The following is a 27997-nucleotide window of genomic DNA, read 5'->3' on the forward strand; positions in this document are numbered from 1 at the left end:
AATGAATACTCCTTTGAGTATTTCTTCTTCATTGTACTCGTCTTATGCTGTATTTGACAAGATTCTTCCTATACGTCCATCAATTTATTTGTATATCGAGTTCAAAGTGAAATTAGATTAATCGATGATAGAACATCTTTCTTAGCGTAGCATTCTTGGCCAGATTATTTATTTATTCTCAAACATCAATTAAGCGAACGCGGATCAATCCAGCAGCATTTCAGCAAAATCAACGCGCAACGATTCGTTTATAATAACTTACAAAAAATAACTTGGAAAAAATTTCACATTGCTGCGAATGTTGTTATTAGAATTGATATTCTAGATATGAATGATAAGTATTCGATAACTATTTCGTCAAATCACATTGTACAGTAATAAGATTCTAAATTGACTTTTACTAAATTCCTAGAATCTATGGAATACGCGCTGATATGAAACTCTTTGTCTGTAATAAATAGCTACAAAAAGTATCTCTACATTTACTATAGCATTTACATATTAATTAATTGAGATCCAAGTACATTAAATTTGATATCATTTAACAGTAACAAAAAACCAGTACGTGACACATAGGAAAACCATTAGAGCTCAACAAAATATCGAGCCAATACAATTCTACGAAAGCATCGACGAGTCGTAGCATCACCGAATGATCGATCACCTCGAGATCGGCCCCTTTTCTCAATAAATTGATAGATTTTCACGCTCGAACTCGTCGGGTCGATATTTCACTCTCTTCTCAGCGGAAGTCTCGTCGCGACCTATCCACCCGTAGACTCTTCATTCTTCTCAGCAACTGCGTTTCGTCGCGTTCGTTTCCGACGTGTCCGCACAATTCTCGCGACCGGAACCACCGCATCGTTTCTCGAGAAACGTGACCGACGTTGGCAGCCGACAAATTGAACCGAAGCTTTTTCCTCAACACTTATCTCAAAATCCTCTTCAACGGTGGAGAAAAGGGCGAAGAAAAAACAGAAGAGCGGTGGAAAGATCGTGTAACCAGCAATCGACTGGGATAGTTAGAAGGGTTGATAAGGGATGAAAGAGAAGCGGGAAGAGGTTAATATCCGGCAATTTACCGATGTCCAGTGAAACTGATTTCGAGGCGGCGGGAATTAATTTATGGCGCTGCCGTATGGTGGGGCACTTGAACGAAGATTTGTGAGATAAAGATTAAAAAAAAATGCATGTAACGCGCAGTTTTTTCCTGAAAAGTAATATCAGGTGATGTGTAAAAGTCAGTCTATGAAATGTTTGTTAGTATTTTCCCTACTCGCTGGCTCAGTTCAAGTATCTCGAATATTTATTTCTCTGTCTAACCACACACGGTGACGTCGTACAGAGATCATTTATTCTCCTTTTCGTTTCGTCAGATATTGCGCCGACATTTAACAAAGAGCAAAGTTTCTGTGTAACTCGAAAAATTTTTCTTCGGATAAGCGTGGTCAGAAATTTATTTTTCAACCTAGGCGCAATTACGAATGGATTTCACCGAAAAAAGACGAAACACACCCAGTACAACAGTTTGTAACGTAAAAGAATTATATAGATAATAAGAGTGGACGCGTCAGCCTTTTTGTTTTATTTAAATGTATACGTTTATTGTGTCAGAAAGGAAGTATTATAGCAATAGATGATTCGTTGTTATAGTCGAGATAATCATCATATTATAATCGAGGATCGAACATTTGGATCTTAATCTAGTTACTAAACTGCGAATTTTTATTTTTACGAGTGTGCGTAATATATAAAATTAGATAAAATTTCCGAAGAAAACTTTCCGTTAGGAAGTTTGCTCGTAAAACGAAATATCTACTTACATTCTATTTGTTCAGTTTCATTTGTAGAAAATATCCGCAGTCTGCTAATAATTTACGTATTCTGCACTGAATATTCTGTAATATACAGTATAATGTTCTATACAGCGTGATTTAAATAATTGATAGCCTGCAGTGGATTTTCAGCGTATCTATAAATACATTTTATAATATTTGATTTACTGTAGTTAATAAATAGTAGTAAATAATATAGTCATTGCATAAGGAGTATAGCGATACGTATGTTTGCCAGTAGATAAGAGATATATACAGAACAAAGAGAGAGAGAGAGAGAAAGATAATGGGTCAGGAATGAAATAGAAGTGGAGTAACAGCCAGGTCAATTGTTGTATCTGTAAAGACATAATCGAACGAATGCTTATGAGACTTATCCTGAGTGAAAATCCCCTTGGTAGCGAATGTAGTAGAACTACCACAAGTTCAGAACTTCTCTTCCATCTACTACGATCCCTCAGTTATGTTCTCTGTGGTTCCGTCGAGCACGTTCTCGATTTCTTCGACTTCGAACCCCCTTTTTCGTTCGTTCGCGGTGACCTGCCTCCAGGGTGCAGTACTCACCGTTTATGCCACTACAGGAAAGTCTTGCTTCTCATCGTGACTCGAGAATTGAAGTCGGTTCCTGGTATATATGTATGTATATAGAAGTCAGCTTCTCGTGCTACTTACTCCTTGGAGGACGAGGTGGTTTCACGATGGGGTGGTTCGAATAGAGCGAGAGTAGAGCCACGTTTTCTTATGGAATATTTCAATCCTGCAGAATGGATCGTGTTTCGATTCGGAATATATTAAATTCGCTTTCTGTAGGGCGTCGGGTTTTACGTTGTGGTTTAAATTGAGTGACTGCATTGTGCTTTGAATACTTGCTGATTGCGTTATTTTGAAAAGGGAAGATTATGCGCGATTTCGATTGTTCTATTTGTCGATTGGAAATTGTGAGAAATGAAAACAGGAAATAAAAGAGAGAAACAAGTGAAAGAAGTGAAAGATGAAAATAAATAAAAGCGTACCTTGAAATCCTAATCCAACTCGATTACGACAACATAAAATGAACTAATAAATTACAAAGCTAAATCAAGAAACCATACCATGATATGAACAAACTCTGCAATCAAAAAGCTATACGATTTTGCCTTTAATTGCCCAAATTACTTCTCCCTAAACTAAAAATAACGATAATGATGGAAAGCAAAGCACAGAAATGGTAAAATATCATACAACGGACATGATAGAGTAATTTTACTAATCAAAAAAGATATTCGAGATTCTGGATCATGGTGGCCATTGCTCGTTCACCGTTGCGAGAGTCTCTTTTGTTCGGCGACATTAACGCTCGGGATAGAAGCCGCGCCGGGACCGACAAATTCTACGGGGTCATTATCGATTAAGCCTGTGCAAATAGTCAAGTAATTCGACTAGCCGATCAAATGCCGTAATCCAATAACTCGAGCCACTGGTGTATACGAAAATGCGTCGATCGGGAGCCGCGGAGTTGCCAACCGAATTACCGTTGCGCGGAATTGCTACCGTTTCGATGTCGAGAGAGCAGCAGCAGAGAAAGAGAGAGATAGATAGAATGCTCGACAAAAGATCGAATTAACCTCGGTGTGCCTAAATTGTCGACTAGCTGGAATTACCGCGTTGGACCAAGGGAGCCAGTCATTTTCGGCTCGATCGTGGATTATCACCGCAAGTCAAGCGCTTTCCAGGCTCTGAACCCGAAAACATCCGCCCTAGGGCTTTGATGGGTTTCACTGGGGGGTTTCACCTCTCGATGACGAATTTCCATCCAATAGTTGCTTAACGTATCGTATTTCGTGGATTTCGCAGTGTCGAGAGGCGTCGAAGAGTAAATTTAAATGGAATTTTATTTTGTTTGGAGAACAGACAGAATATTTGCTTAAGAGGGGGAATTTTTATGGTGCGAACTATTTTTGTGACAGAGCTTTTATCATCTTTTTTTTCAATATAATAGAATACGATAGAATTCTATAATAAAATTTATAATCAAAATTGCTACTTCTCTGTTGCTTTACATCTGCTAATATCGATATATTATATTATGCTGTGTTACAGTTAATATCGCAAGATTTGGAAATTAAATAAAATTTCTTTCACGGAAATTGGCCGAAGAATGGCTACTGTGAAATATTTCATTGACAACTAAATACAGAATTCCCAAATTCGAATTACCGTTTTAAACACAAAGCGCTCAAACTTCCACTTGCAGCATCCAAAACGCGCCATTCACGTATACACATCTCCGCTATAAAATATCTCACATATTCAAAATAAAGCTAAAAATACCCTTTACCATTCCGAACATACCGAGAGAGAGAGAAAGAGAGAGAGAGAAATTAATGAGGTTTTGATCTACGAGTATCGCGTGTAGTTGCAGCAAAATCGCCAGATTTATTCCACCATTCTGCATCGAAATCCAGAGAACGCTGTAGTCGTTGGAAAGAAGTCCAGCCAGGGTTTTATCGCACCTGGCGCCGCCGAGCTGTGGACTCGCGTGCATTGCCATCGTTTGCAGGATCCTGCAGCTAGAAGCTCGCAACCAGTCGGCGTACGTTTTCTGTCGAACAGCTATCGACACTAGATAAAAAAAAAAAAGAAAAAGAGAGAGAGAGAAAGAAAGAATGGAGGGAAAAGCACGAGTACTGGTCTAACGAAAAAACGGATACAGCGGGTGGATTCGAGGATGGGTGGGTATGCTCGCGGTACTTCCGGTAATTTGCCAGGAGAGCATTGTTGGCGAAACTTTTTTACATCCGAAGAGTGGGGAAAAACTTTCGTAATTCCGCCGGCGATACCGTTCGTGAGTGGAGGACGAAAGACGATGCTTGTTAAAAGCGTTCCTCGATCGCGTTTTATGCGCCCTTCAATCGAGAATAGATGCTGCCGTGTCGATTTTACTACCATTTTTTCCGTAATCTACGAGTTTGCTCCTAGCTGTAAGGTGTGCGCTTTCATTTATTCGCCGATATTATATTAACTATTACTTCTCTCATTTCCACGTATCCAGCAATCTCATTAAATCAACAAGTGACACTTCGAAATTCGTGCATCACAAGCATAAGAACTTTACAGAGTTTAGCATCAAGTGGAACTCCTCGAGTTCCCTAAATTCGAAACATTACAATTGCTCCACGGCTGCAAACTCTACTACAAGGCCAGTACTCCCAAACTACTCCCGAAGGACCTTGAACACCAATTAGAGATAAAGCGGTTTGTAACTATGAACACGCGATATCTGCGCGAGAAATGAAAAAATAATCCCTTTAACTTGATGCATTCTGAAAATGTAACTTGCAGCGATAAACAACCGCTTCTACCAGTTTTTCCACGAGTACGATTCCCAAGAGCAAGGGGTTAAGCATCGCAGAAACGTTCTTGCCGCGGTTTTAAAGGCGAACGAATTGCGTATCGCGTTTCGTGACGGTAACAGTATATCTTTGCGCGGAAGTTCGTTCACCCTCGCGCGTATGCGCGCCTCAGCCTCTTTCAGACGCAGAAAACAACGCGTGCTAATGTGATGCGGCTGATAGAAGCGGGAATTCGCATATGGGACGCTCGTAAAAACCGCGGACAACGATGAGACTGGAATAATACGGTTTCGGACCAACCGCAGTAAACGCAGAATAGAAACGAGAAATAGAGACTTTACGGCGGTACCCGTTGTGCTCACTGTCCATCGACGTTCGTGCCAAACGACTTTGGGAAGCTCGCAAGCCTGATGGAATTGCGAATACGCTTATTATCGTGGTCCCGCATATGGAGATTTTCGGCTGCATGTTTTATTTCGCTTTTATTCGTTGGTTTACCTTCGTTATTGGTTATAGAGAATTTATTGGACGTTGAGCGCGATTGAAGCTGAGATATTCGAGTGATTTTGATCGGTTTTCGAGTACATGAAAATTGCTCTCTAACTATGAACTATTAAAAGTTTCAAGCTTTTCAGTATGCTCCACTTACTTTACGGTTATTCGAGTTGTAATATATCGTGTTACGCATATACGTTGTTATATGGTTTGCTAAAATGGTATATTATACAGCTTATTATATAGAATTTTTCAAATTTATTTATGACACGTTTAAACACTTGGGAAAATTTTGCGAGTACTATTTTGCTTGTTTGATCCAATTTCGCGATACTACAACTATGCGCAATAATCCTGGTAACGTTATACATGTATGAAACCGAGGAACCGTATACACTAGCTGTGATAATAATCAGTAAAAGCAGATCGTGCTTGATAGAGTGTACTGAGAAATACAATTTTATTATTTACAATCTACGGCTTTTTACATTTTACATTCGATATCTCGTCTAGTTTTGCATATTGCATAGGATCTCTACGCTCTTTTACATTTCAACCTGCCATAAATGGTTAAACGCTTAATAATCACTTTGATCCTCGTCCTCTTGACGAAAGAGGATTCCCTCGGCACGCTCCGTATCATCGCGTTTACCATTTACGACGAACCAGGAAAAGGGATATAGGGAGTGGACGATTAATCATTCGAATTATCCAATGATGCACACGTGTGTGGCGTAGAAGTGAGGCCACGGCAAGCGTATTTTCCATGTGCATGCTTTCTCGTTAGAGCCACGAGAATTTCTCGGGCCGGGACACGATGCTAATGGATCCTAATCGGTACTTTCCGCGCGGAACGTTTTGCCCCGTGTAACCTGAGCGGAGAATGTCGTCACCGTGCAACGAGGCTGCCCCCTTGCAGTTGCGTGCGTTGCAAAGCTAAAACAGCCTCGTGGAATCCAGACTCCGTCTGTTTCAGCCAGCGTCAATTGCTCGAAATTAAGCTGGATTCGTCGTTCGTCAACCTCAGTTTAATGTAAAGAATTTTTAAAGAGATACGTAAAGTTTGGCATCGAGGAAATGTTTACCCTGCTATCAACAGTGTATCACAAATGTAGGATAGAATTGTTCGATACATTATAGCTTTCTATAATAATAAGAAGAGAACAAATACGGCTAGATTTTGATGCAATGTGCAAGGCGACGGAAAAACGTAACGATACCAGCGGTTTCCGCGCGAAACCGCAGGAAGTTTGGAAAAAGAATTTTTGGAAAAATTCGTCGGACGGCTACTTCCTATCTAATTTCGATGATTTTGAAATACGTTGTAAAGTTTAACATTTTGAATGATCTTACTTTTCGAGTTATACGTAAAAATATACGGTTGCTCGGTCGTAGTTTTCAAGCTGGGTTTAGGAATCAAAAATATATATTGTATTCAATTTTCCATCTACAAGTTACTAGATTACATATCATCTCCTAATGAGTTAATTCGTTGAGTGCTATAACCGTTTATGTAAGAATTAAAGTATTTAACTCTTAATTGCTATTGCGAGACCTTAGATTACTCTACTTCTTCATCCTATCTTAGACGAGACTCCCCTAGTTGTCCTAATGTCGTTCTCATAACGTATAACGAACCTTATAATAGCAATTTATAATCTCAGATTAGAATTATTCGTTATGATCAAGGGTCTAATATTCAATGATATTTCATTGACCGAAGTATAAATTGAAGCAACGAAGAATAAGAAGCCTGAGATTCACACATGTTGGCAAAGCGTATCACAAATTCCTTGAATGTCAGGCTAAATACCGAAGAAACCTTTTGATGCTTGCAATTAGTCAAGTGCAGACGTGCAAACCATTCTCGTTTTACCGACCATCCGCAGCAGCCATCATATTCTATCAAGCTCTGTAGACCCACTTATGTACGCCACTTCAGCAAACCAGTTTAAGAAACTCCAGTTTAGACATAATTCATACTCAACACTGCCGTCTTCCATTAATTTGAGAGGCGGATAGCCGACGGTGAAGCTCGGTTCCAAGCTCTATAAATAACCTGGCAACTCCTATTTCTTTTTCTGTAACATTGCTTCGCGGAAAGCCAAAGAAAATCGCCAGACCTCGAACAACAACAGGCTGTACTATACATCTTCAGACAAATATGCACATTCGACGAATATTCTATCGAATCTGGCAACCCGTGTTAAAATTGGTCTCTCGAATTCTTTTGTTTTCAGGACAAGACTAAGAATGAGAATGATAAGAATGTTGAGGGGGAAAAAGATATATAAGAGAAACAGAATTGATATGTAAAATTCAGTGCAACAAATAAGGACAAAAATATTTAAAAAATATGTGGACAGTGTGCACACACGATGATTCTTAGAAAGTTCTAGTTTCGGCTGTTTTGTAAGCTTGCAATTTGCTGTTCAACCTAGATATTTATATGATATAACTATGTTACAACTCTCGTCGCCCTTCCCATCGCTTAGCTTTTCACTTACTAAATATATTAGTCTCACTTATTAAATATATTAGAGAAAGTTAAGGATGCCCATAACGACGAACACGGAAACAACAGGACGTCTAATAAAGGCAGTCCTCGAGAAGCAATTTTAGATTACGGAGGGACGCCATTGTCGCCTATCGACAGCCGATTAAATTACATCGAGTATTGCTTGGAACGTGGCGTAGAGCGAGGGTGCGTCGTAGATCGCGTCGAGTTACCGCCTCATATAACAACGCCTCCGTACTTTTCGTGCGGATAATCGAATTACTCTTCAGCCAGTTTGCCCTGATATCCATCCCCCGTTCGCCATTTCCTTTTTCGTTTTCTCGTTTCTACGAATCTATATACCGAGCCTGGCTTGGCTCTCTTACCATCTCGATGAAACACCTCGTTTCCGACAGGCTGACTCGCCTCTAAACGCATCAATAGAAACGAAGCCGCGTCGATTTTACGCGCGTTCGCCTTCCAGGGCTGATATTAAATCGGAGAATATACATACATTTGGCGGAGCTTCTGTTTGGCTGAGTTTGCGCATGAATTCCCGATTGAATTCGAGAGGGTGGCAAAGGAAAATGATGCTTCCATACAGTCGGTGTAGTTTCTTTCAAAGTTCTACGATTTGAAACTTTTATTTCATCGGAATGTATTTGGCGGTTTGCATTGAATTTTTATCCACGTTATATTTGGAATATTAATCTTCTATTGGCGAACTATACTATAGGGTAAGTGAGAAATTGTGAGAAGTACGATAAGTAACTGATTGAACGTACTGAAACAAGAAGAAAAATTCGTATAACATATGCTGGATACGATCTTGTTTTCGAGTTACGGCTTAGATCAACGATTCTTTAAAATCTCTCGTTTATTAAACGTCAATTGGCAATGTTGAAACTCTTCGTCAACGCGACGATCAAAGTTGCAGACGAATTCGTGTAAGTTGTTCGAACAAGTTCGACTGTCTACGCGGTGCATTCACATGCTTCTATCGAAGCTGGACCTGTTCGCTTCGAGTAATCTCTCTGAAGATTGGGAAGCAACTTATTTGGATTTTATTTGGACTTTTCGTCTTATTTTAATGTGCTGAATCAGCTCCCGCCGTATTTCCAATATGTTGTCGACGCGCTGGGTGGAATTTCCTCCTTGAGTCTCCTGTGGAAAGAATTTCTACGTTTGTTGGAAATATTTGTTTCAACTAATTAACTTTTACGACGATTATAAACTGCGATTGTACTTCCTGAAAATCACGATAGTTTCTCTAGTAGTTCGATGTTTAATTAAAACTTCTAGTTAATAACGTATGACATTCGAATAATTCTGTGGACTCTATTGAAATTTCGCTGTTGAATTTCTTTGAAAGCAATTTCAATTTTTTCCAAAAACGTGTTGAACACTGCACTTTAATAGATGATTGTACAATATAGCAGAGACATTGATAAACATTCCAGAATTTGTTGGATTTTTTGGAAGCCCGAAACAGTAAGGAAATTGCGCTTGGCCATAAACGACCCAGTTTGCCAACAGAGGGTTAATATTGGCATGCGTTTGTCAGAGTGCAGGCAGAAATATTGTTATCCCTTTTATGACGTGTTATGTGTTTCGTATTAATACTTTGTTGTTTAATATTTCGCCATGCTTTTTACAGTCACGATTCCCTTTCACAATAGCTAAATAAAAAATGAAAAAAATCGCAAATTCCAACATACCGATATTCTACACAGAACATTGGAATAAGTAAATGCTGAAAATTAAACTACCAACGAAACTGTTTATAAAAATAATTGCAGATAATTCCAAATAATTGCAAAAATATAAAAATAAAACAATTCAAAGAATAAACATTCGAATATGCCAATCCACAGGCCTCGACGTATTACTTATCGGTAGATACGTTCTTCGGACGATCTTACCCTACGGAAAGACGCATGGTGAATGTGTTAGAAACGCACGAACGCGTTCCGTGGCAGAGAAGAGCAGACCAGAAGAAAATTTCCCGTTCGCTGGTTACTTCGCTCGGTAATTATTGACAAGGGGCTGCAAAGTTAACGAGAAACGCGAGTAAGCCGGCGGAAACTCTTACCGGAGATTTACAAGGATGTTGATGCAACCCAGGAGGCAGGTATTTCGTTGATGTACCACCTTAAGTAATCATACTATCGAGGTCTATGTTGTTAACTAAAGCGTTGAATTCCGTGACGTACACGTTGAATAATTCCAATCGTACATTGTAAGTACATGCTCATCAAGAAACCATGGCATTCACCGTTAGCGCTCGAAGGTCAGTTGTTCTTCGAACTTCTTGCCGCGAGATGATCAAAGTTTAAAGTTCGCTATGGGTCACGTAGAATTTTCTAATGTTTCGCTGTATTTTTTCGTTGGTTATTTTGAGTAGAATAATAGAGCGACTTTCGAACTTCTTCTTGAATAATAATCACAGTATAAACGCTATGGTACTACTATCAAACAAGCTGTTTATAATAATTGGTAATTCTTCTTTTTCCACGTTAATATCTGAGAAGATAATAAACCACAAATTCTTTTTCTCGAAATTCATTGAACCGAGCATTACTAAATACAAATTAATGTCCCTGCATTTTTTTATTTGGTACACTGTCACGGTGATAGAGTGGTTACCAAAAGATCGTTCGTCGACAGGTTAACATTAATTTATTATTTATTGCAGTCAGCAATTGTCAAACAACAGAGATTTCGAATTCCGCCTTGTAAATAACGCAACAACAAAAGATTAAGACTCGATTCAAAATACCTGCCAGTTCGTTCATGGAAATACCCAAACACAGTTAGTTATCGAATACCTCGGTCCTTCCTCTCTTTAAAATAATTCTTCGTTAAAAGTTGCACGCGAAGAGGAATAGCTGGAGGCAACGAACAGCGAAAGGGAGAAAGCAAACGGCTCGACTCGAGGTAATATCAAGGTAATATCAATTACGGGTAGAAAGTAGGAGCGATCGATCATCGACGATAATAAAGAGCTTCCGCCATGGTGGAACGCCGGCAGAAAAGCGAGCGCGTGTCCCATTTAACGAATATTCGTATCATAACGCGTCAACCAACACGTTTTAACGATTCTTCTCCGTTCAAACTATCTCGAAGATACTTTGAGAATTCGAATTTCCCGCGTTTGTCTACCGCTTGATCGCGATACGATTATCGTAAATTCGAATTAAGTATATCCACCAGGTCCAGCCGATGGAAACGTGGAATTTGGGTCAGATGGCATCCACTAATAAGCCTGCAACGCTAATAGGCTTACTCGCCAGGTACAGCCACACCGTGATGCACGATAGGATGAGGTTCCGTATCTCTCGAACCAGATTAGTGGCCTATTCGAAAGCTTACACGTGAACCACGCTCATGGATCTTTCCGGATATGAAGCTGAGTCTCGAGCTTTTACGGTTTACCTGCTCCTCTTTAATCGAGTTTAAGTCGCACCGCTGTCGTCTATCAAACTCGTGGCGCCATGGGGTTTATGGATTCTCTTATTGATTCTCCTGTGCGTATACCGCTTTTGATACACTTAGATTGTGGTATACTTTTGTGTCTGTGTTTGATTCTTGCGTGGATATAAATGCGAGGAATTAAGTTAGCGACTGAAGTTCAATTTATAATATTGGTGAATTTTATTAGTGAATTAGCGTATAATAAAAGTTTCAAAGTGTAGAAATTATGAATTATGGATGTCTATCGTACAGTGTTGTGATTATCGAAGTTTACAGGCGATCCGCTCTTCTTTCATAGAGTTTAAGTCACGCAGCTGGTGTTTGACGAACTATTTTTCTCTTGTATATTTGAGACTGATTTTCGTTTGGGTTAATGAAGAACAGAGTTGATTGGAGAAAATATCTCGACAGTAATTAATACTCGGTGGTAATTCAATCGAGCAGTAGGTATTCATTTGTGGCTTGAAATCTTTAGAACATGATGACAAATTATTTAACTGACGATTTTAACGGATGTCCAACGTTTACGTTCGGAGTTTCGAATATTAGTGGATTGGAGGGCTTGTTTGAGATAAAATTAGTGAGGATTGTACGAGTACTTTAGTTACCTTCTTGGTAATGCTACCTATTCATAGAAACACGCGGTGCAAGTGTAATGTTACAGTAGTAGTTGTCTAGTTTCATGTAATTCTGCATTTAACATAGAACGCTTACCAGGAAGATTAAAGGACGCGCTAGTAAAACGTGTAGCAGATGTGCAACTAAGTGTGATGTTATACAAGTTTCGGAAACAATCGTACGAAACGTTTTAAACTATTCAAACGTTAGAAAAAGTTATTTAATTTTTTCGATGCCTATTAAAACAGCGAAATGGCGTTAAAAGATACTTAATGTTAATTTATTTTCTATAAGCATCGCCCACGACTTTATCATCTAAATTACCAAATGCAAACTGAAACGAAGTACTTCAAAACCAAATTTTATGAAATAGAATATTTTTCATTGAATTTAATTTATTCGAATAAACGGAAAAATCTCTTTAACGTAAGAAGGTATACAAGGGAACAGATATAGACGCATATCCGATAATTTATGCGTTGAAGTCCTAAATCCTTGGATAGTAGAGAACCAAAAATCTACCGAATTGTAAATGTTATCGCTTAATCGCGTATTCTATTTATGGTGTTGATGTGTTCGAATTGGGAAGCGACAGTGCTCACACAAAGAAATTTTGATGATGTGATAAAACACGGTGGTGTATGGAAGTTGACAAAACTTCAGAGCTCAATGCAGTTTACGTAATCGTTAAAAATTTTGTATAAAAAAATTGCATCTGCGACAGATCTTCTGATAACGAGTGGCTAAAAGTTAAATTCAGTTATCATTGGTTTATAGTCGTGGCCTTCTATTTTTAACGGTTGACCAGTTTTGTAAGATAGATATCGTGGAAAGTAACGCTGCATTCTTCCAAGTTTGCTGCAATGTTTGACTAAACAAGATTGCCAGATTAATGAGCCGTATTTCATACGAAGAAGGAAGAGTGATTTATATCGTAGGATTACAGTTCTCGAGTCTCTGTCAGTGCAGCTGTGTTTCAAGAATCCGAGAATTCGGGATGAAATAGTTACAATGCTTATAATGTGTGCGTGTTATTAATTGTTAGCGTATTGTCAATAATAACTCCAAGATTCCAAATTTTAGTTACGACGTTAAAGTTAATATCAAATAATTTATAAGTGTATTTTTTATACCATGCGGAAATCTTGTTAAAACACATTTCGTTAGGTCAAGTTCCATCAGATTATTTCTACACTCCTGGATTCCAGTCTTAAGACGTCTGATTGAACATGAAGTATTGTTTCATAGATGAAAAGATAGATTCTATATATTTAAAAAAATCAATGTTCCATCAATGAAACAAATTTTCGTACCAATATATTTCACATTATACGTTTCAAAAGCTATGGAAAGAGACTATTATCGGTAGAACTTCAACGTAGGATTAATACTCGTATTTTTACATGATAGTAGTGGCCTCTGATAGAAGCGTGTATCGAACGACGTCGCATAGAAGGGCGTTCTATAATTTCCCGGGCAAGAAGTGCCTCAAGTATTTCAAATATTCGAAGTTCACGACGCCCTGAATGCTGGCCGCGAAGTGTACGCCGCATACTTTCCGCGGCGTTTCTCCTTTCAAGGGAAAACTTGTGCGGAAAGTTCGCGGGGCTGCGGGGCCGAGTGCCGTATCGCACAAAAGATTCGATTTGAATTTCATACCGGCGATTATGGATGTAGATTTCGCCGGTGGCGATTCGATTCCATTCTGGACCGCTCGGAAGTCCGCACGATTCTTGCGTTTCCGCCTAATGACGCGGAATTCGAGACGTCAAACACTCGTTTCTTTTTTATTTTGAAATTTTTAAGTAATCGGAGTGTATAAATTATTGCATTGCAACACGTAATTCTTACCAAATATGATTTCTTTTTATTCTAAAAATTGAAAGTAATCCAAGTATTTGAGTCAAGATTTCTTGGCTTCCTGCTATCAGATGTGTAGCGACACATGAGTCAGCGGAAGATTCGAATCGGGAGAGACTCGTATCGTTGTGCCTTGTAGTGCCAACGTTATTTTGAATCGTCAACCGCAGTTACATTTGAACTTTTTGCAATACTACCGGTCGATACAAATAGACGAACGTGCTCTGTAGGACGAATCATTATAGCGATTCATACAGTCGAACAGCGAGCGTAGAGTTGAACGGTAGTATTGAGCGAACGACGATTACGACCAGCATACACTATCTGTGTACTTGTATTTAAAGTGACTTTAATATACACTGACTATTACAATTTTATCACTCGTCTAATAATAAACCAACACGTATAATAATATACACCTCAGATGTATAATAAAAATGGGCAAAAATAGATATACTTCCTACCTTTTAAAGAAACATTAATAGTTGTATCACTTATGATGAAATTTAAGGTACGAAATTTATAATACGTATTTGTATAGAACAACCTTCTCTTGCTACATGTGACGAACAGATAAAATGGAGAGATAGTAGAATCAGACTATAAGGATGAAAGGAAGCAATCGTCGGCTTTGGCATTTGTTCTATAACATTTATTACGTTGTTCCCTCGTTTTTCCTGTTAAGTAGAGAACCAAGAATGTAAAAATCGATCATCTACTATTTTCTATAAAATAATATTCTCCGTTTACTGCTACACAAAATTAATTACAGTTTTTAAAATGTCTATGTACGCCGTTATAATTTTTAAATCTCTGTACGTGACATCTGAACCAAGTGTCTCTCGAGCTACACTGCCGATGGGTTAAACAAGAACCTTCGCATCTTAGAATCTCCTCACCTATTAACCGATGTTAATTCTCGCAACTATAGGGTGCAAGGGCACGATGCATTATGCGGGGTGGAATTAGCACGTCGTCGGGCGTGAGACTTCGTCCGATAAACCATTGACCATCGACCCTTTCGCCACAAAGTCACAGTCGAGTCGAGAGTGATCGATAAACCGGACCTCCGGCATTACGAGGCAAACAGCGCGATATTACGCCACCGGTCACGTACATCAAGACGAGTTTTGTCGGGCAAATTGCGAACGGAAATAGGCGTGCTGTGTTTCACCGTTAAGCTCGAAACAGCGTCGCACAAACACAGAGAGAGAAAGAGAGAGAGAGAGAGAGGAGAGGAGAGTTTTTCGTTCTCGACTCGTTCGTCGCGATTTAAAGTGTTTCGTGTCGCGAGACTGGGCACGGAAAATTTGTTACGTTCGTTCGTTTCATTTCATCGTCGACGACCGACATTAATGTAAAAACGGTGTATCCTCGCTGGCTGAACGGCTGACCAGAGTCGAACAACATGTTTCCGCGATAATTCTGGCGTATGGGATGCTGTATCGTGGATAAGCAGAAACTTCCGGCGGAATTGAGTGCTTCGAATCGATGGAAGATTTGTAATTCGGGTGCAAAAATTTATATATTTATGGGACATTGGAACAATGGTAGATAAAGAGTGCGTGTTATAGGTAAATATAAGTTATTTAAAACAAAGTTGTTATAATATTGAGAAGTTGAGTCTATTTAGGTTCCGCTTCTTTAGTTGTGTTTCGCGAAGGTATGAATTTGCATAGATATCAGCAATTCATATTCTTAACTAAATTTCTGTAGCACCTCGAGACTTGGAATTTATGCAGCCGTATTTTAGAGTACTTTAAATTTTGTTTTATCTACTAGTCGCTGTTAAATTGTATTAGCGCACTATTGATACCGAATAATGTATCGAGAACAAGTACCTATTAATTTCTAGATTTTCGATTAAAGTGGGAAGCTACAATCAACTGTAATTTTGGTCTTCGTAATCAAATAAAATCCTGATCATAGTTAAGTAGAATTTAATCCATTTATCAACGTTAATCTCATTTGAGGATGATGATAGAATATCGGATAAAGGATTAAATCTCGTGGTACTGTTTGATCGATATGTACCGTTATAGTGATGAACCTTTTAATACCAATCTTAATTACACGGAATTAAGTGTGTTGCAATAAATTAATTGTCTATAAAATCCAATAGATATTTCACCCCTCGATGATAAAAATCCTTTATAGTTTTAATTTCTTCGTCGCTGAATGAATCCAATTTCCTTTTACTATATGCCGTAAACTATTTTTCGATTCAGTCTCGTCTTTTCTATTTTCCATTACGTTTTCAACGAATTTTCCAACTCGACGGGAGTTTAACCCCTCAAAGAGATCCAAACATTATGAACTGATTTACATACTAAAATCTAAAAAGATCTGGCGATCCCGATGATCTTTTAAAGCATATCAGAAACGGATGGTTCCATCTATGCGATTGATGAAATCTGGATTAAGGGTGAAAAGGAGTACTTTGAAGACGAAAGGCTGAAAAGGGCGCATTTCTCAAAAGCTTCCAGTTACTCAGGCTTCGGTAACGATCGATCCCGATGAAGGAATTCTTTCATCGTTCTCCGCGAAACGAATCTTCTCTGTCGGCTTCTTTGAGACACAGACGGATTATCGGTAATCGTAAAAATGCCGCGCGATTCATGCCAAGTGGAGCAATCCGGCCGCTTTTGTGCGACACAACTAACACGACGACATTATCTCGTCCACTGGTCTTCTTTATCCTCGTTACGCGAAGAAAAAATGGCTCGTTCCTCGAGCGGAACGCTCGATAACGAGGCGTTCGTGCTAAATATAGTGGAATTTTGAAAAAAAAAAAAAACAGAAAACTGGGCTCCATTCTTGAGATAAATTTATAAGAAACACGTATTATATTATATTTTAACGTACTTTTTATTCAATAAATTTATATATTATTGTAATGTTACCAAGGATTTCGTCCAACTTGGTATACACAGTGTGTAACAGAACGCGTGGGAGTAGTTCGGGAGCTGATTGTAGAATTTAAAAACAATGAAAAAGATTCCTATAAACACATGTTCCATCTGTCACCTATTGAAAATATTGAAATACTAAGGTTCGGACCTATGTCTTTTCAACAAATTCGGGAAACATCAGGTTTGCATTGAAATGCAAGGTGGTCACTCTGAACATCTTCCGCAAAATCAAAACAGAAATTTTGTTATATCTCGTAAACGAAGACAGATGCAACACATGTTTATACAAACTTTTTTCATTGTTTTTGATGATTGATTAACCCCGAAATGGGTCGCGTTCTATTACACCCTGTATGTTGATGCTCCAGATATTGCAGGCAAACTAAGTTATTAACTCCCAGAAGAATACTATACCCTTTTATACTTTGTACTATATTAATTTTTAACAACGAATAAATTAATATCCATTGTTTTGAACATGTCTAGCCACGAAAGATCTTACATTGATCGACTGTAACTGAACATTTTCTATCTTGTTTCAGTCTGATTCGTCGAGATACTAGACCAGAGCCGGCAATCAGGTGTTCGACGTTGAGAGGCGCAACGAGATTGCCCTCGGCGCCGGATCATCGTAGCGAGGCTCGTTTGAGGACGGATCCAAAAGTTTTGGTCTTCGTAGAAACGCTATATTCCATGCTAGGCAAGAACATAGCTGAACTACTCGTCTCCAATCGAATCAAGTGAGTACGACGAATCTTTCGTCTCAAACATCTGAATATCTGGTAGATTGGAGATCACAGCGGTGTACGTAAAGATATTGAGAGTTTAAATTCACTCGACTAGTTCAACTTTCAACAATTTCGAAATTGATCGAGTTCTAACTTAGTCTCTGTCGTGGTACAAGATATAATAGACACTTTGTGATAATAAATGTAGAAAAATGTCTGTTTTATAAAAGCTAGCGATAGATTGATTTACACCGCTTTTAACCATTTGAAACATATTTCAGTTTTGCATGCAATCGGAGTTCCTATAACATCGATACTTTTTGATTAACAAGTAAATATCAGGGAAACAAGGGCAATATGGAGTAACTCCATTGAGACCGAACGATATTTTCCGATAGACAGTTTCCCCTAGTTATCGTGGTCGAAGTTTTTACTAGCAAAATTCATTGATATGCCGAGTGAGATACGCTTGTTTTCCATCCGAGTAAAGGATCACAGACGCTTCGTCGCGGTTGGAAAAACTTTATCTCATTAGCGTTTCGCACGAGAAACGAGGGAATTTTTCCCCCATGTTTCAGTAGAAAAAGATATTGTTCGTATCCTAATAGACTTCGTTATCTCTCTGATGGTGATCTCCATTATTTTCTTTTTTTTTTTCTTTTTTACCTTTCCTTTCTCTGTGATAATTAAAGACACTCGCGCACGTATTTATCGTTTGCCAGTACATTATGTGACTATTATCGAGGATTGCGAGTTTGCGACGAACAGGGTACAGTCTGTATCAAGAGAATAAGAAAAGTAGGGAATTTTGCTGTTAACGAGCCTGGTTAAACTCGTTCTAGTTAATCGAGACAAAATGGCACGCTAAGTAGCCGCGTGCTTAAAAATCCTTGATCTTAACTCGATTTAATTCGCGTTTAAGATGTTCTGCAGCCTGTTCGCGTGTTGTCTTGCCATTATTTAAACTCCTTCGTACTAGCGGCAACTTTAAACGACAGCAAGGTTGTACTTTAATTTTTATATTTATTTATCTGGTCATTTTGAGAATTAGTTGTGGATGTAATTACGTGGAGCAATAATACGTTATGTGGAAGCACGTTATTATTACGCATTATATGATAGCTGACGCGATCAATCTTATCACAAGCTATAAAATTGAATTTATCGTTAGAATAAAATTGAAACGAGAAATCGGTACATATATAATATACTGATACTATATAGGTAGTTGTCATACTAACAAGAATTAAATTATATTTCCTCCGATAAGAAATTTTTTAAGAAGAAAAACGAGTTTTGATCGGAAATAACCTAATAGGCGTAGCAGAATTTATTATCGATAGAATCGTGTCTTTTTTATACAAACAGAGCTTCCGAATCCAAAAAATCTGGATAAAGGCAATTTCTATTGGAAGAAACTAAAAATAAAAGAAACCACCCCCTAAAAGTCGACCTCTATCAATCGCTCGCGGTGGTTCGGAAAAAAATTACAGAGAAGGTGTAGCAAGGGGTGAATTTAACGCCATGAAAGCCCTTAATACGAACCGAGTTAACAGAGGCCTTGAGCCAGAACCAGTTCACCAGATTCTTGGATAATCGTGCAATAACGATCGGCTAATGCAACATGATGGCTAGCCAAGCCTTGATGACATCAAGAAATTACCATGAACACGACCAGTTCGCTACACGAATACCGTAGATGGATTATTTAGCAATTTTCTTTTTTTTTTATTAGAAAACGTATTAAAACGAAATACATATCTAATGTATACTTATTAATATAAATATACCTAAATATTCCCAGGAGATATTCGATCGTCTGTGTTAGAAGTCTCGGACTACAATGAACTTCTCTTTCACACCCTAATCTCAACCTATGTAAATATTCAACTATACTTCGCTATGTATTGTAACTACGCGATTTCCTGAATTACCCTAAAATATTAGCTGGTCATACGCTTTTCTTTCACGCCGCAGTCTCAAACACTCGATCCTTCTATGCATCACTAACGCTTACGACTCAATGATTCTAAATTCAATTTGGATTCTAAATTCAATCCAAAAGACGCGAAAGAATACTAAAATATAACGAAATCACTCGCGATAAACAATCTCGCGAGATCTCTGTTCCCAATATTCTCGCCGCCCCTAAAGTACAGAAAATTGCATAACATTAAAAGAACGCCGAAACTCTGCCAAAATAACAAATAGAGACGGATAGGGCTAACGATACAGAGCCACCCCTGCGTAGAGCTGGATGAAGCGTCATAGGTGGATAAAGTGACGGGGGCAGAGAGTATGACAGGGAGCATGGGAAGTTGCGTGGTCTCTGTGTATGTATGCACGTGTAGAATGGTGTGTTCGAGCGGGACGGATCGGTGGTGTAACGCGAACGGATGGCGTGACAAAGGGATGTGTAAGTCGGATGGCGTGAGAGAGACACGTTCACCTCGTGTGTGTTTCGTGTGTGCGTTGCACACTGTCGTCTGCCTGTCATCCGATAATCGGAAAGCCAACCGGCGCACCTGTACACGTCCGACTAACACGCGCGCGAGAACCACCCCTCACGCGGAGGTAGAGGGAGAGAAAGAGCCAGGGCCAGCCTCTCGTTTGCTTTATCCGGTGCAATTTCATAATCGATAATCGAGGCCGACGCGAGCAACCGTGCCGGCCAAGCGCTATCCACTCGCCGGACAACATTCAGCCGCGTTATAGACTGGCTAGGGAAATTTTGTTTTCGGAGATTGCCGACTGGACAGGGCACGCCTGTGTTTGACCAAGCAATTCGACCTCTCTCGTCGAAGACCCACTACGCATATAACCACCGAAAGGTCGTGTTTGCTGATATTGCGGTTGGAAAGGTTTTTGGTCGAGGGAGCATTCGTTTTTCTCGCCTTAATATTTTTGCGGATTTTTATTGAAATCGTGCGTTTCTCGGGAGCGTATGTTTAAAAGCATTGAGCATAGACATAGAAATGCCAAGTAGAACGAATCTATGGTCAGGCAAGTTTATGTTACGTGTAATGGCGAAACATGATAAATAATTTGTATATTAAAATTTTGATGGAACGGTTCATAAGACAACAGGAGAAACATCATAATTATTTTATATGTTAACATTTTTATCTTTCTCCTGTGTTCTTGTATATTCAGATATTTATTATCCAAGGGAACGTAGATTATTTATAGAAACTTGACTTGAATGATGTGTTACCCGAAAAGCTCTTTCATTCATCAGTAATGTTTAATCACCACAGGTCCCCAAATCAATAATTTTGGTGTAAACTGTAATTTTGTATCTACTTGCAGGAATATTTAACGAGCTTAATTTACTCGATCACAATAAATAATGCGGCTAAATTACAACCATGAATAGAAACTCTATCTACACTACACATTGTACAACAAGATAATTTGATCGTATACACATGTCACGTACATAATTTATATCGGTGAATGTTGTATTCGAATGAAAGGAAGATACATTAAATACCCTTATGAGCAAATAATGTGTCATACCTTGTTACAATATTTCATTTGTACTAATGGCAATCTTCAATTCGGATACAATATTCTATAGTAGATCTTTTTAGACTGATTGTAGCATTTACATTTGATATTTAACTATCGAATACTTGCAAATGTAAAATTACATTTTACTTTAAAAGATATTAATTTTTCACTTTTACAACATTTTTTGATCACCCCGATGATCAAATTTTTCAAAATTATAGTCTTTTATTTCTTTAACACTATATACATGAGAAAAGTAATATTTATATCGTCAATAAAAAAATTGTCTTTCCCATAAACTAGTCACTGGTTACGTACACAGCTCGATTTACAACTCTTCGCGATCGTAAAAGCGAGGCAAACAAGCAAAGAGTATCATGGCCCGAGCGTCGCGCAGAGCTCGAGTAGAATGATTCCGATCGTAGCCAGACAACTCTATCCATCACGCGCGACGTTCGCCCAGCGCTGCCACGTACAACAATTCATCCATTACACCGATTACCCGTACCATTCCATAAACATTGGTTTCATCAAACCTAGTTATTAATCATTTTATCAGGGCAGATCCCAAGGATGTGTCAGTAGTATCGTATGCAATAAAGGAAAAGAAATTCAATCCGTGTGACACGGACTACCTCGAGACCGCCCTTCTCGTGCATAAACCATTCGATAAAACACGTGGAACAGAACGTAAGACAAAAACTGGCGGGGGATTTATCATTTATGCATTCCTCTTGTTTAAACAGCCGCATATCCTCCAATATATCAAACGCGTCATAGACAGTGGTGCACGCACTATTTCATCGATATGCTCGAAGCTATCCTGTTTCTTATCCGAAAACAATGTATCAGGTGATATCGATCTGGTCCATCCCTTCGTGCATCTCCACTCTAGTTCAGCCCCCTCTATCTCCCCTCCTGTCGTTTCGTCGTTATTTTTTAGCATCCCTCTCCCTGTATTAATGCAGTCTGCGCCGCGACACTCGTTACCCGTGACATCGACACGAGAGCGGACACAGGGTAAACGTTCCACGGCCCGTCGCCAGGGGGTGAAAACGCTGATCGACCATCTCTTTCGTACATTTTCCCCTTCCCTTTTTTTTTTTTTTTTACCGTACGCACGCCGCCGCTTCATCCCTCGTCTCACGACAACGCTTCAATTTTTGTTCTTCGCGCTGTCCTTGATATACACCCTATGCGCCCCGAAGCTCGTTGGAAAACAGAAATGAACAGTGGCGTTTGTGAGCCGAGATCTAAAGTGAGAATGAAATGCAATGTCCAGGATCGGTTGCAGGATCGTTTGTTTCGAATGTTGTGAAATCGTGTTCGTTAATAAACTGCGCGCTTTTGTAAATATAACGCCTTCTATAATGCTTGCTAAGCAAACGAATTTTCTACCAAGATTTTACTTTGTTAATTACATTCTCAATGATATAAATCTGCATAAAAGTCCAAGTATGAAGAAAAAATGCGCAGTTCTTGGGGGATGAATATACGTCACTGTCACATAGTACTGATATTTTAATTGATTTCCTATATATTTTAATTGAGTTTTCATGGACAAGAAAATATCGTTTAAATATTAAATACATGTAGCATTTTCTCCGAATTGTGACGGCCATAATTGAAATTGCAAATGCAAAGTAGTAAAGGGATTAATTTTCAATCTCCCTAATCTTTAGTTTCTCTAATCTCTAAATGCTATTATATTTTTTGAAAACATCAACACACACCCCTTAAAACATAGACGGTTTTGCCAATTATCCGAAACACGTGACCGCAATTTTTACGTAATTTGGACAATAAATTTAGATTTTATTTCACTCGAATCAGATCAAAAGACATTAATGATAGTGGTAATAGTCGTGTCAAGTCAGTGTACACACGGCACAGAACGTAACATCATAAATATACTACGTTTCGTAGTGCTCGTCGTGACGCTTGTTCCTGCATCCCGAGACATGACGTACGAGCGACAGCGGCTGGACTTCGCGGATTTCCGTTCGAAATAAATATGTATCTGCCGGCTTGGTTTCCGACGTGGCTGCTCTTCCAGGCCTATGAAAATATGCATGCATTTTTGAATTTTTTTGTTCTTTTTTTGGTTTTTCCGGCTCGTGTGATCACGACCACCGTGTACAGGGAAATTATAAATTGCAGTAGGCGTGGAAATATTACGTGATTTTTCTCTTTTTATTTGTCAAGGATTGGATTCTTGCCAAGTTGCGGAGGAATATTATTCGAGTAAACTTTTTCAAATAATATCTAACGAGTACAATTAAGAAAGTGTTAAAATTTTTATCGAAGGTGAGATTAATACAAAATAAGCGAAATTTGACGAACGATATTGGAGATTAAATTATAAATTTGTTTTTAAATTACATTATTTTACTTTATTCATGTAGACTTTCTCGAATTATGTTTACCAATAGAGAATAGGATTAAGAAATTGGATAAAAATCAAATTAGTTTTGTTATGATCCTGAACCGAACAAGCATCCATCACGAAGGATAATCCCATTTCCCAAATTCGCTAGAAAATAACAAAGGGAAATCTCTTCGTGGATCGACCAGGGGTCATAAACGAAGATTGCACGAAGTATAGTTGAAAAAAAAAAGAAGAGCGCTGTAGTAGAAATAAAATATCGAAATATCCATCAAACGTATTCGATACACTATCCTAGCGTCCATATATGTTCTTTTGTTTCCTCTTTCTTTTTTTTTTTTTTTTTTTGATACAATCCTCTTGTAACTCTATCAAGCAAAACGAATCGAGCGTTCGATTTTAAGCACCGCGCTCGATTAAATCAGAAACCAGAAACAGATCCACCGACGGGTTAATCAGGGATCGAAACAAATTACGGGCGAAACGTCGAGCAGATCAAGGGCGGCCCTTGCCAATTAGAGGCCGTATTTTAAACTAATTCCGAGGCCAACGGGCTGGTTAAATGCCCTCCGTGGTTTTCACCTAATTATCCCGAACGAGCCGAGCAATCAGCTCGAACCGTTGAAAAAGTCTCGCGCTACCCTCTGGTTATCCGCGTTTTCCCTTCGTCCTTTTCACCTGGTTGTCCCGTTAATTCAAAATCTAACACCGGAAAACTATCTGTTCTCGATGAAATCGAAAATAGTTAGATTACCAGTGAATAGCATCAGAGTTATATTACGTATAACGAGTCACACGAATATTCGTATCCTCGCGATCATTAAATTCAGATGATTGATATTCTTTAATAGTATACACTCTGTGGTTTATCAATAGCAATATACAGCGGTATATAATTAATATTTCGATTAACATATCATTTATCGAGAAATAGCAGCTCGTTATAATATTTAGAAGGAATTTAGACAAATCGTCGAATACGATAATAGAATCAATAATTATGAAAGTACGAATGTTTCTGTGATTCACCGCGTATTATGTATATTATTCATAAAATAATGATATTTGCTCTGATATAACACGATTTCCTGTAACAATTCGTAACATTTCGCGTTATAAGACGGTTATCCGTGGAAACAGAGTACAAGAAGATTCATTAGTTCTTAGTCTAGGCGGATGGAGGTGGAAATTGATCGAATCCACTCAACGAGGCTGAGGACCGTAATAATTATCGCCATGCTCAATTACGTCCGATGCCGCGCCATTCGTTCGTGAAATCCTTCTTCGTTCGCTCGTCCTGGCAATCAACCTCGACTTCCTATTCTCCAGTATTCCGGAGAACGTCGTCTCACTGTATCACCTAATATCGTTTGCTTCTCGAAGCGCTGATGCGATTAGTATCCGGTAGCAAGCAGCAGAATGGCTGGAAGGAACGCCTGTCTCGATTCAACATTAGCGAACAGCATGGCCAAGTTTGTACAACTTTTAACGTTTGACGGTTTAAGTGCACCCTTGGAAATATTTCAAAATATTTCCGAAGAAACGATGAAAACGTAAAGTGGCAATAGATGAGTTTGATTACTTAAATATACAGGAAGCTTAAATAAAAGATTATCGTTCGGTATATAATTTGAATTTTCAACAGAAATTTCGATTCTCTTGTGAAAATTTAATCGTATTTCTGATTTCCATTAATTACAGAAATAGATCGCTAGTCGTTTATTATAAACCTTTAAATCAATGGCTGTTTTGTCTATATAAATAGCTTGTCATTAAAGTATTTTTAAAATTAAACCGCTCTGCAAATTAGAAACTATAAAATATCCAGCAAATCCACGAACTTGAGCCACTGGAATTAACTAGCCGGGTCGTTAGTTATCTTTGTACGATTCAGCCACAAAGATTCAGTAAAGTCCTCAATTGTTTCGAGATATCGTCTTCATCGTGGAATGTACGTCACACGGTTTTCTCCCTTTGTAGAGCGTTCTTCGTGGAACGTCTTGGCACGACTTGTCCTCGACTGAATTTCGCGACGGAAGGGTGCCTGAACTGTCTCACGAGGCAAGACAGCTTAATTGTCTGGGCGTCTCGCGAAATTTACTCGCGGTTACGCGCACCCTGTCTCGTTGACGATCCCCAGAAAGGAAATCGCGTAATTAATACACCTCCAAAACGTCACGAATCCAACTTGCAGTTACGTTACGCGTGTAGAACCGGCAGGCGTTCTCTAGGAATGCGCAAGGCAGATAATTCCGAATTCGTCTCTACTCCTATCATGCGTTGGTACTCTTCGAAGAACGCTAATGGCAACCTTCGTTTACGAAGAATAAATTCTATAGTCCGATGGAACGATCTTCATTTACCTGGTCGATTAAATTCTATTAGATTCTTGGTTCTATTAAAAGTAGGGTAGAATAATTCTATAAAATTTAAGATGGAAATTTTTCATTTCACGGAAGATGTCTTTCTCGAGGAAATGAAAGTATGAAAGTTTGCAGATGAACGGAGTATAATATCGGAAGATGTAGAAATCTATTTTTCTAAATACTCGATAATTATAGGAATTTACAGTTTGGTCAAATTATGTTCAGATAATAGCCGTCTTTTCTTCCTGTTTATTGTGATTAATATTTCACACGTATACGTAACTACGTGCTTTCGAACACTCACTTCAACTTCAACTCAACTTCAACTGAAAGCTGCTTAAATTCAAATAATTCAATTTGTCTGAACGATACTTCGGAATAAACCTTAAGATAAAACTTGGATGAAGATGTTTTAAAGTTGGATGTTGAAACAGACGTACAGTAACGTACAAACGAAATAGATTTACAGAAATTTTTCAGATTCGTATTTCTCCTTGACGTCGACACGAAGATGAGATAGTTGCATGCTCTTTAGAATGCTGTATTTCAACGTATACGTGAGTCACGAGGGAAACAAGCTCCTAATCTAGCGACCAAGACGACCAACGATCAACGAGGAAAGCGGAATTTCATCGGGTGCCTTGCTCTTCGCGTTGTCCTTTGTTCCGCGATACCGTCAGCTATTCGAGCCTCCATAGCACAGGCATTTTACGAGCGAAAAATCCTTTAAAATGATCCGCCCGCCGGTGGAACGATTATTTTCGAGCACATCGCTGGCTCTTCTCTTCGAAATTTCGTCCTACTTCTTCCTTTATTATTACCCTCAACATCTGCATCTTCGTTTCTTATTCGTTTCCCGTGATTTACGAAACAAATTGTTCCAACCGTATATTTCGTAATTTTTTTTCTTTTTTAACAGGGAGAAAAAATCTGCTAACACTTGGCCTCTTTAAAATTTATTACGCCATCGCAAAGAGTAGCCATTTCACGGTTCTACTTTTACTTCGTCAAGTTAAAGAGTTTCCCTTTTTTGTGATAATGTATTTTATTATGTTTAAGATTATTTTATTTATTGTTGAATGCATTTTTAGTTTCATAGCGATTGTCGAGTGGTTTACAAGTAGAAAGAGAGTTTACAAGTCGAGGAGTCTCGTTGAAAGACTGTAAAAAGTACTTTATGAAATTTTTAAGTTTCATGGCAGTTGATGAATGACCCGGTAGCACGAAAGCTTTGTACTGTAAATTGTTGCGGCGTAGCCCGTACGGCGTCGAGTTTTCGGATAGCCGCTTGATATTTATCGAAACTATCCTTTAATGCCAATTTGAAGGCAATTCTGGTGCTTGCGATCTCCGCTGTAATTTCTTTGTCAGAATATTCTTCAAACTTTTCTCTCCGAATCCTTCGATTTCTTATAATGTTGCAAGAAACGGCCAATGAATAAAAAGGATGTACTCGAACAACAGAGTGACAGTGCAATGAGTCTGAGAACTACGATTGTAAGCTTTTTATTGTCGCTAAATAATTAAAATTCATCGCATAGAGGCCAAGTAAAAAAACATAATATAGAATAACGAAAAGAAGAAAGTTTAAAAAGGAAGAGATACGAAAAATCACGCTAATTTCACAAAGCAGAATTGCAACATTTTGAATTGAATATAACGTCTGACTTATACTACTACTATCCACATACAGATAACAGCGGAGTACTTGTAAACCTGTTAAACCTTCGAATCCTCAATTTCTCTACTCGCAGTTCTCACGCTATCTAATCCACGGAAACTGCTCTTGCTCCCTTAAATCGAAGTACGAAGAGAAGAAGGCTTTTCGAAGTTACAACCTCGTTCGATCGATAAATTCCGTGTTCGTACACAGGAATGAAAGTACGAGGGCAGAATGTGGGTCTTGGCTTGTTCCCTCAAGACAGCGGCGAGTTGCACGAAGAAATTGCTGGGACGGTTCAAAGAAGCAACGAGATTAGAA

The 27997-nt window shown here is 38.7% G+C and overlaps 1 protein-coding gene across 1 annotated transcript in view; it reads left to right on the forward strand.

Moving 5' to 3' along the window:
• The window catches only part of sfl (N-deacetylase and N-sulfotransferase sfl), a 161022-nt gene that overhangs the window by 88537 nt on the left and 44488 nt on the right, over positions 1–27997 (forward strand). Inside the window, exon 3 of the mRNA XM_033332961.2 lies at positions 17566–17763. Coding sequence (XP_033188852.1) covers positions 17566–17763 — 198 coding nt within the window. The remainder of the gene's footprint in view (positions 1–17565; positions 17764–27997) is intronic.

Source organism: Bombus vancouverensis, chromosome 5 (assembly GCF_051014615.1).
Source record: "Bombus vancouverensis nearcticus chromosome 5, iyBomVanc1_principal, whole genome shotgun sequence".
In the NCBI taxonomy this organism is placed as follows: Eukaryota; Metazoa; Arthropoda; class Insecta; order Hymenoptera; family Apidae; genus Bombus; species Bombus vancouverensis.